Raw genomic sequence first — 9,146 nt, 5'->3', positions numbered from 1 at the left:
CCCCTTTTTTTTTTTTTTTTTTCAGACGGAGTCTCGCTCTGTCGCCCAGGCTGGAGTGCAGTGGCCGGATCTCAGCTCACTGCAAGCTCCGCCTCCCGGGTTCACGCCATTCTCCTGCCTCAGCCTCCCGAGTAGCTGGGACTACAGGCGCCCGCCAACTCTCCCGGCTAGTTTTTTTTTTGTACTTTTTTAGTAGAGACGGGGTTTCGCCATGTTAGCCAGGATGGTCTCGATCTCCTGACCTCGCGATCCACCTGTCTCGGCCTCCCAAAGTGCTGGGATTACAGGCTTGAGCCACCGCGCCTGGCCTCTTAGCCCCATTTTGCTTGCTTGTCTCACACAGCTCTCCTTAACACTTGGAGATTTCTTTCAGATTCCTCACTCCCTTCAGCTCATTTTCTCTCTTTTTTTTTTTTTTTTTGGAGGCAGGGTGTCGCTCTGTCGCCCAGGCTGGAATGCAGTGGTACAGGCTTGGCTCACTGCAACCGCCACCTCCTGTGCTGAAGCAGTCCTCCCACCTTAGCCTCCCAGGTAGCTGGGAGTACAGCCACACACGCTAAGTTTTGTATTTTTTGTAGAGACAGGGTTTCGCTGTGTTGCCCAGACTCCTGGGTTAAAGTAATCCTCCTGCCTCATCTTCCTAAAATGCTGGGATTATAGGTGTGAGCCACCGCACCCAGCCCAGCTTACTTTCTTATTCCTTTTTCTTTTAGCTTCTCTCTTCTCTTTCCTGTTTTTCCTTCTAGCCTAGCTTTTTTTCCCATCAATCACTTAGTAGGTTCCTCAGAATGTTCCCAACACCCTGCCTCCTTTTTCTCTTTCCTCATCTCTGGTTTCCTTCTTTCTTTTCTTTTTTCTTTTTTGTTTGAGATGGAGTCTCCCTCTGTCACCCAGGCTGGAGCGTAATGGCACGATCTCAGCTCACTGCATCCTCTGCCTCCTGGCTTCAAGCAATTCTCCTGCCTCAACCTCCTGAGTAGCTGGGATTATAGGTGCCTGGCACCACGCCCGGCTAATTTTTGTATTTTTAGTAGAGACGGTTTCACCGTGTTGGCCAGGCTGGTCTCGAACTCCTGACCTTGTCATCTGCCTGCCTTGGCCTCCCAAAGTGCTGGGATTATAGGCGTGAGCCACTGCACCCAGCCTGATTTCCTTCTTTCTATATCTGTTATCTTCTCTCCTCAGCTCTTTGTGTTTTTTTGTCTTTTGTCTTCAGGCTTGATCCTGCTCCCTCAGCGTCTGCATTGACTCCTCACGCTGGGACGGGACCCATCAACGCCCCTGCTCGCTGCTCACGTACCTTCATCACTTTTAGTGATGATGCAACTTTTGAGGAATGGTTCCCCCAAGGGCGGCCTCCAAAAGTCCCTGTTCGGGAGGTCTGTCCAGTGACCCATCGTCCAGCCCTATACCGGGACCCTGTTACAGACATACCCTACGCCACTGCTCGAGCCTTCAAGATCATTCGTGAGGCCTACAAGAAGTACATTACTGCCCATGGACTGCCGCCCACTGCCTCAGCCCTGGGCCCCGGCCCGCCACCTCCTGAGCCCCTCCCTGGCTCTGGGCCCCGAGCCTTGCGCCAGAAAATTGTCATTAAATGAAGAGACGTCTAGTCCTCAGAAACTTCTTTCCTGCCCTGATTGGGGCTCTTGCTGTTCCATCTCCTCACCCTGCTTCTCCCCTTTGTCACCTCTGATCTTTGCCCTATCTTTTCTCTTTTTCTTTCTCCTTTTCCCCTAGTTCTTACAGGTTTCATTGTGTTTTTTAATCTAATAAAATAGAAAGAGCCCTTTTGTCTGGTGTCCAGTCTAGGTTTGGGAGCAAGAAGTATTTATGAATACCTGAATATATTTGGGTCTTTATTTGATAGCATTCATTATGAGCTGTCCTTTCTAAATTGTATTCATTCCTCCAGCTAAATTATAAACATCTGAAAATTGCACACCAAAACACATCCTTATATTGACCTTCATATCACTTTACACTCACTGTTTTGAATACAACAGGCACCAAATGAGAAGGAACTGGCTGATTCTAGTCGAACTCCGATGTCTCGGACTGGGGCTTGTATGAGGCGAAGTGGAGGAGATGCCATGGCTGTTAATGACCACTAGAGGCTCTCAGGGCTGGGCAGGGTATGGGGGCTGTGTATATGTGATCTCCCACTACCCCCCACCTGGCCAGAGCTAAAATAATAAAATGCTGAGCTCACTGTTCCCCCACCCTCTCCCCCGGCACTGGGCTCCTCCTGCTGCTGGGACGGTGCTCTAGTAGAACAGACAGACCTACTGACACAGGGGAGGTGAGAAGGGAGGTGGCCACCAGGACTGGTAGGTGGGGGAGACAGGGGGCTTATGGATGAGAGTCCGGTGGGAGGTGGGGGGAGAAGAGTGGCTCCTATGTGGAATGATGTGGAGTGTGTCCCTGTCTCTTACTCTGTATATTTTTGCCATTGTGCCGTCCTACCCCTTAACTGTGTATAGTTTACATTGTCGATGTGAGTGTCTCACATACTTTCTGGGTCTTTCATATTCAGCATGGTGTGTATGTATAGCTCCTCGTGTGTATCTTATGTTGTACAAAATTGTGTGTTTAATATTCCCACTGTTTTTAAAGAAACTTTACTCCATTTACACCTATTGGTCTAGTGTCACCTTCCTGTCCAAAGCAAGGGACAGATTATGGGGACTCAGTCCTTTCTCCAGAGGCCTTACTACCCTTCCCCCAACCTGGAAGTCCCCCAACAGCTCCGAGCCCTTGTTTTCCCTTAAGAGTTAAAATTTTGGCAAACACAGAAAATGAAATCTTGATGCCCCACAATAAAAGGGAAATGAGGATGGGGTAAGAGACTGTCTCTTCCCTTTACACCCCATTTTCCTTGCTTTTTTAAATCCAGTTTAGGAAAAAGCCTGGATTATGAGGAGGAGAGAAATTTCCCTGAAACTCTCTATTCCCCCACCCCTCGCCCCCTTTCAATAGGAACTGGGCATGGGACCAGCTGTGTTGGCAGGGCTTCCAGCAGCTGTGTTAGGGCAAAGGCACTGACAAGTGAGGTTATAGGGGAGGGGTGCTGCCAGGATTTCTCTGTCATACCATGGGAAGACAAACCCAGCTTAGATGTCTGGGATCCTCATCCAGGGTGGCTGGAAGCTGGGGAAGCAGAAAGGAGACTCTAGTTCTAACTCTAAACAACCTAATCTTCCCCAACTTCCCATCTTCAACTAGATTTCTAATCTCCAAGAAATTCAATTCAATGTTCTGCCCACTGGCTGGTCTCTTTGTGTCCCTGCTGTGCCCCTGTCCATCTTACCATTGTCCATCCTTTTGTTCCATGTTCCCCAGGCTCTGTGAGTGCCACACAGTGGGGAGGGGGTGGGGGCCACCATGTCATCATATCAGAAGGAACTGGAGAAATACAGAGACATAGATGAAGATGAGATCCTAAGGACCTTGAGCCCCGAGGAGCTAGAGCAGCTGGACTGCGAGCTGCAGGAGATGGACCCTGAGGTAGGGGCTCCAGCACAGGGAACCAGGGGCAGTCCCAGGCATTTGGGAATGGTGTTGGGCTCTGGGTGGCTGAGAATAGGGTTTGCTACAGGACTTAGGGGCCTAAGAAGGCCAGGGGAAAGGTGTCTGGAGATGTTTTAGGGAGCCCTAGCAGTACCTAGGTCAGAGGGGAGGTCTGACTTGCTCCCCAAAACTCATCCCTAAGAACATGCTCCTGCCAGCTGGACTGAGACAACGTGACCAGACAAAGAAGAGCCCAACGGGGCCACTGGACCGAGAGGCCCTTTTGCAGTACTTGGAGCAGCAGGCACTAGAAGTCAAAGAGCGTGATGACTTGGTGCCCTTCACAGGCGAGAAGAAGGGTATGGGGACCCTGACATCCATGCCTCCTCATAGAACCCAAGTGGCTATGCTGTCTCTCACTTGTCCCCTGCTCCAGCTTTCCTCTCACCTTCCAGCTCCTAGTTGCCTAGGGACTCAGATGCCCTGACACTTAAATGCCAGCTTGCACTCTTCAGTTCTTGAGAGATCAGGGGACTAGGAGTCCTGAGCTTGTAGAGCATTCAGGCTTTCCAGTGTCCCCTCGTGACCCAGCATTCTACCTCCCGGAGAAGGAAAGAAACCTGGAGGCCAGGATCTTGGGAGAAATTACCTCTACCTGAACCATCCTTCATCTCCCCATCAGGGAAACCCTATATTCAGCCCAAGAGGGAAATTCCAGCAGAGGAGCAGATCACCCTGGAGCCTGAGCTGGAGGAGGCACTGGCACATGCCACAGATGCCGAAATGTGTGACATCGCAGGTGGGTAGCTGTGGGAAGTTGAGAGTGAGAGGATCAGGGGCAGGTGGATCCTAGTCATGACATGGGATTAGTGAGGAAGGCCCTCAAGCAGAATGTGGATGTCTAAGAAAGCCTCAAGCAGTAGTTTCAAGCTTTTCTTCTTTGTTTATATATTTATTCATTTTTAAATTTAATAACACCTCAAGAGCAATTTTACAGGGATTGTAAAAGCAAATAAAAGTGGAACCACTGGGCTGGGCACGGTGGCTCACACCTGTAACCTCAGCCCTTGGGAGGACGAGGTGGGCAGATTGCCTGAGCTCGGGAGTTCAAGACCAACCTGGGCAACACAGTGAAACCCCGTCTCTATTAAAATACAAAAAATTAGCCAGGCGTGGCGACGTGCGCCTGTAGTCCCAGCTACCTGGGAGGCTGAGGCAGGAGAACTGCTTGAATCCGGGAGGTGGACGTGGCAGTGAGCCGAGATCACACCACTGCACTCCAGCCTGGGGGACAGAGTGAGACTGTCTCAAAAAACAAAACGAAACAAAACAAAAAAAGTGGAACCATTCTGGCTGAAAGAGGAGAGTCGCTACAGACTCCCTTACCCTCTAGTGGCTCATAAGGGACCTTCCCTTAGCCCTTTCTCAATGTTTTAGAAACTACTGCCTTAAGAAGTTTATGGAAAGGACCCCTGGGGCTGAGAGAGGGTAGGGAACTTCTTTGACAAAGTGTAAGTGGTCAGGCTTTAAAAATGCAGCAAATTCAGAAAGAGGTAGGAGGGAGGCTTGGAACAGGTTCTTTCTCATTCCCTGTGACCCCTCTGCTTACCCTCTCCAGCAATTCTGGACATGTACACACTGATGAGCAACAAGCAATACTATGATGCCCTCTGCAGCGGAGAAATCTGCAATACCGAAGGCATTAGTAGTGAGTGTGTTTGGGGAGCGTGGTCTCCAGGGCTCTGGGCAGGCAGTCCTAGTGTCTGGGAGAAGGTAGAAAAGGGTGAAACTGATGATTCCAGGAGAGAACATGCTGCATGAGTGATAAGAAAACCTGTGGAGTGCCAGGCGTGGTGGCTCATGCCTGTAATCCCAGCATTTAGCGAGGCTGAGGAGGGTGGATCACTTGAGGTCACGAGTTCGAGACCAGCCTGGCCAACATGGTGTCTCTACTAAAAATACAAAAATTAGCCGGGTGCACACCTGTAATCCCAGCTATTATACTTGGGAAGCTGAGGCACAAGAACTGCTTGAACCCTCAAGGCTGCTGTGAACTGAGATTGTGCCACTGCATTCCAGCCTAGGTGGATAGAGCGAAAAAACCAATGGGGAGGAGATTGTGGGGTACATGTTGGGTTCCCTTCCTGCCCTCACTCACCAGGTGTGGTACAGCCTGACAAGTATAAGCCGGTGCCGGATGAACCCCCAAATCCCACAAACATTGAGGAGATACTAAAGAGGGTCCGAAGCAATGACAAAGAGCTGGAGGAGGTGAACCTGAATAATATACAGGTATTTGACTTGCACCCTCCAAACCGTAACTCTGGATAACCACTGACATTCAAGAGTCCCTTAGCCCACCATCTCCTATTCTCCTCTGGTAGGACATCCCAATACCCATGCTAAGTGAGCTGTGTGAGGCAATGAAGGCAAATACCTATGTGCGGAGCTTCAGTCTGGTAGCCACGAGGAGTGGTGACCCCATCGCCAATGTAAGGCTAGTCGACATCCTCAGCCTCTTCCACATCTTACATGCACCCCTTGCATGGCTGTCATAAAGGGTTTTGCTAGGGAGCGCTATTCTCATCATGCCTTCTTAGGGCAGCCCTCATGGAGACTCCTACCTTCAGTGCCATGGTTCATAACTCTCAACCCTCTTTAGCACCCCCAGTCCTACTGCACATTCATCTCCCTGCTTTCCCCTGCTATCCGCCCTGCTTTCTGTATCCCTCTAGCTCCATTTATAGCTCCTCAAGGACTCTTCTCAAAGAGCTGTGTTTCCCTCTTGCTCCTGTTCTTTCTTTCCTCAGTCATCTGTGAAACTGTTCCCTAATCCTAACCCAAGTCCCTACTACCCAGGCAGTGGCTGATATGTTGCGTGAGAATCGTAGCCTCCAGAGCCTAAACATCGAATCCAACTTCATTAGCAGCACAGGACTCATGGCTGTGCTGAAGGCAGTTCGGGAAAATGCCACACTGACTGAGCTCCGTGTAGACAATCAGGTCAGCCTTCCCTTCCCCTGATGTTAGCATTCAGTCTCATTGAGTCTCCTCCCTGAGCTAGCCACTGGGGCAGCTATCTTATTTAATCTTGTTTGAATTCTCCTCTTCATTGTCTCTATGAGGGAAGCCAAGTCAGCATCTCTCTTCAACCACTGTGGAGAAACAAGCTTCTTTGACCTCCCAAAGGGATCTGTGGTCTGGGATGGTAAACAGCCCAGAGAGGGTGACTGTCAGCTTTTGCCTCTCCCTCCCCCAGCGCCAGTGGCCTGGTGATGCAGTGGAGATGGAGATGGCCACCGTGCTAGAGCAGTGTCCCTCTATTGTCCGCTTTGGCTACCACTTCACGCAGCAGGGGCCACGAGCTCGGGCAGCGCAGGCCATGACCCGAAACAATGAACTACGTGAGTAACTGCAGACATGATGTGTGGAGTGGGCAGGGAAGTGCAGAAATTGGTGGATCCTCCTGAAAGCAGACCTAATGACTAACAGCCCAGGGTGCTACCAAAGAGCTATTCACATGAGAAGTTCAAATCCCAAGAGTGATGAGAAAGTAGACAGAAAACTCCCCCTGCCCCAAATATGGACGAGTAGAGAGGTAGAAAGGATACTAGAGATGACAATACTTGTTTAGAGGTATTGTAATTTTATTTGTGGTGTGGTTTCTTGTTTTGTTTTGTTAATGTGGGAAGGGCCTGTAAGGTGGCCTAAAACACTACCAATTTATGAGTTTGGCTAAGGGACTGGAAAGGAGAAGAAGAGTGCCTTTGCAGAAAACAGGAGCTGGAACAAACACTTATGTTTAATATTCCTCCTTTACAGGTCGCCAGCAAAAGAAGAGATAATACTGCATTTCCCTTTACCAACTAGAGCTGGGAGCACTAGACACTTAAATTCTCATCTGTCCTCCTTTCCTGTAAACAAAAGCCCTTATATCCATTTTGCCTGCCTCCTTCCTTGGACTTTGGGGTGAGAATCTTGGCGCTAACCCCCAAGGGTTACTGCCAGTTCACCAGGGGATTATTTATACTCTGGGGATCAGCAGGCAGAGAGGTTCAGGTTACTAGGAGGAGGTGGGGGAGCTCCCTCCCTTGGTGTTCCCCATAACCCTGCCAACACCTTTCAACTCTTCTACTTTCACAGGGAACTTAGCCGCAGCCCTGTTTCCAGATGTAGGCAGGTCCCTCCAGTGCCTACCCACAGTCCTCATGTGGTTTTAAGGGGGAAAGGACTTTGAGCGGTAGTGGAGAAGGAGGCAGACAACATGAAGGGCAAAGACCTCTTTTGACAGTCTTATTAATAGGGCACCAGGCTGATGCAGCTGACGCTTGGCATGGCTTTGGTAGAAGGTGGGGGAGGGGTTAGAAGTATGGAGAGCTGTGGCTGGGTGCGGTGGCTCACGCCTGTAATCCCAGCACTTTGGGAGGCCGAGGCGGGCGTATCACAAGGTCAGGAGATCGAGACCATCCTGGCTAACACAGTGAAACCCCGTCTGTACTAAAAATACAAAAAATTAGCCAAGCGTGGTGGTGTGCGCCTGTAGTCCCAGCTACTCGGGGGGCTAAGGCAGGAGAATGGCGTGAACCTGGGAGGCAGAGCTTGCAGTGAGCCGAGATTGGGCCACTGCACTCCAGCCTGGGTGACAGAGCGAGACTCCGCCTCAAAAAAAAAAAAAAGAGGTATGGAGAGCTGTGTACGTTGCAGGAAAGGAGTAGTTGGATTGAGAATGAACAGATCTGAAATCCTGAGATCCGACAAGGAACCAGACTTAAGGAAAGTTAAGTTCTCAGCACCCATTGTAGTGTATTTGTGAATGAATGGGAAAAGGGTGTCAGTCCAAGGGGAGATCAGGTGGTTCCTCCTCATCAGAGTCAAACTCAACATTTTCATCTTTTACCCATCGACCTCGTCCATCTGGGATCCATCCTGAGCTGGAAACATCAGAGAAAATGGCATCGATCAGGAAAGAGGCTTATTAAGAAGTTAGTGGTGAGCTCACACCTGTAATCCCAGCACTTTGGGAGGCCAAGGTGGGTGGATCACTTGAGGTCAGGAGTTCAAAACCAGCATGACCAACATGGTGAAACCCTGTCTCTACCAAACAAAAAAAAAAAGTTAGTGGTGAGAAAAAATTGAGAGCCATGTAAGTTGGGTGGCTAAAACAAAACGAAAGCAAAGATAAAAAACAACAATAGGAGGCCAGGTATGGTGGCTCATGCCTGTAATCCCAGCACTTTGGGAGGCCAAGGCAGGTGGATCACCTGAGGTCGGGAGTTCAAGACCAGACTGATCAACACGGAGAAATCCCATCTCTACTAAAAATACAAAATTAGCTGGGCATGCCTGTAATCCCAGCTACTCGGGAGGCTGAGGCAAGAGAATCGCATGAACCCCGGAGGCGGAGGTTGTGGTGAGCCGAGATTGTGTCATTGCACTCCAGCCTGGGAAACACACAAAACTCTGCCTCAAAAAAAAAAACAAAAACGGAGGGCGGGCACGGTGGCTCACGCCTGTAATCCCAGCACTTTGGGAGGCCGAGGTGGGTGGATCACAAAGTCAGGAGATTGAGACCATCCTCACCAACATAGGGAAACCCCGCCTCTACCAAAACACAAAAAATAAGCCGGGCATGG

The 9,146-nt window shown here is 50.0% G+C and overlaps 3 protein-coding genes across 5 annotated transcripts in view; 2 read left to right on the top strand and 1 right to left on the bottom strand.

Moving 5' to 3' along the window:
• Nucleotides 1–1,797, top strand: part of VPS72 (vacuolar protein sorting 72 homolog) — a 16,800-nt gene extending 15,003 nt beyond the window's left edge. The window contains exon 6 of the mRNA XM_023213668.3: nt 1,217–1,797. Within this exon, the coding sequence (XP_023069436.1) occupies nt 1,217–1,604 (388 nt within the window). The 3' untranslated portion in view covers nt 1,605–1,797. The remainder of the gene's footprint in view (nt 1–1,216) is intronic.
• A 155-nt stretch (nt 1,798–1,952) lies between these two features.
• Nucleotides 1,953–7,568, top strand: TMOD4 (tropomodulin 4). 2 transcript variants are annotated; one of them, XM_026447781.1, is made up of 10 exons: nt 1,953–2,333; nt 3,346–3,510; nt 3,716–3,872; nt 4,196–4,312; nt 5,132–5,221; nt 5,675–5,805; nt 5,898–6,005; nt 6,373–6,516; nt 6,773–6,917; nt 7,336–7,358. In XM_026447781.1, the coding sequence occupies exons 2-10, from the start codon at nt 3,388–3,390 to the stop codon at nt 7,356–7,358; spliced, it is 1,038 nt and encodes a 345-aa protein (XP_026303566.1). In that variant the 5' UTR covers nt 1,953–2,333; nt 3,346–3,387. The 2 variants fall into 2 exon arrangements, with proteins under 2 accessions (XP_026303566.1, XP_023069440.1); XM_023213672.3 differs by lacking the exons at nt 4,196–4,312; nt 5,132–5,221 and having other exon boundaries at nt 7,336–7,568.
• Nucleotides 7,143–9,146, bottom strand: part of SCNM1 (sodium channel modifier 1) — a 5,440-nt gene continuing 3,436 nt past the window's right edge. For both annotated transcript variants that reach the window (XM_023213669.3, XM_023213670.3), the window contains exon 7: nt 7,143–8,444. In XM_023213669.3, coding sequence (XP_023069437.1) covers nt 8,345–8,444 — 100 coding nt within the window. In that variant the 3' untranslated portion in view covers nt 7,143–8,344. The remainder of the gene's footprint in view (nt 8,445–9,146) is intronic.

This window comes from Piliocolobus tephrosceles, chromosome 1, assembly GCF_002776525.5.
Source record: "Piliocolobus tephrosceles isolate RC106 chromosome 1, ASM277652v3, whole genome shotgun sequence".
Lineage (NCBI taxonomy): Eukaryota > Metazoa > Chordata > Mammalia > Primates > Cercopithecidae > Piliocolobus > Piliocolobus tephrosceles.
Note: the sequence above shows the minus strand (reverse complement) of the source record. Positions and strands in the feature narration are given on the sequence as shown.

What these genes read in the sequence shown, in the direction of transcription:
- TMOD4 (XM_026447781.1), top strand. Translation starts at nt 3,388, where the DNA reads ATGTCATCATATCAGAAGGAACTGGAGAAATACAGAGACATAGATGAA. An exon ending in CTTCACAGGCGAGAAGAAGG is followed by an intron (nt 3,873 to 4,195) that starts GTATGGGGACCC and finishes TCTCCCCATCAG; the next exon opens with GGAAACCCTATATTCAGCCC. An exon ending in GACCCGAAACAATGAACTAC is followed by an intron (nt 6,918 to 7,335) that starts GTGAGTAACTGC and finishes CCTCCTTTACAG; the next exon opens with GTCGCCAGCAAAAGAAGAGA.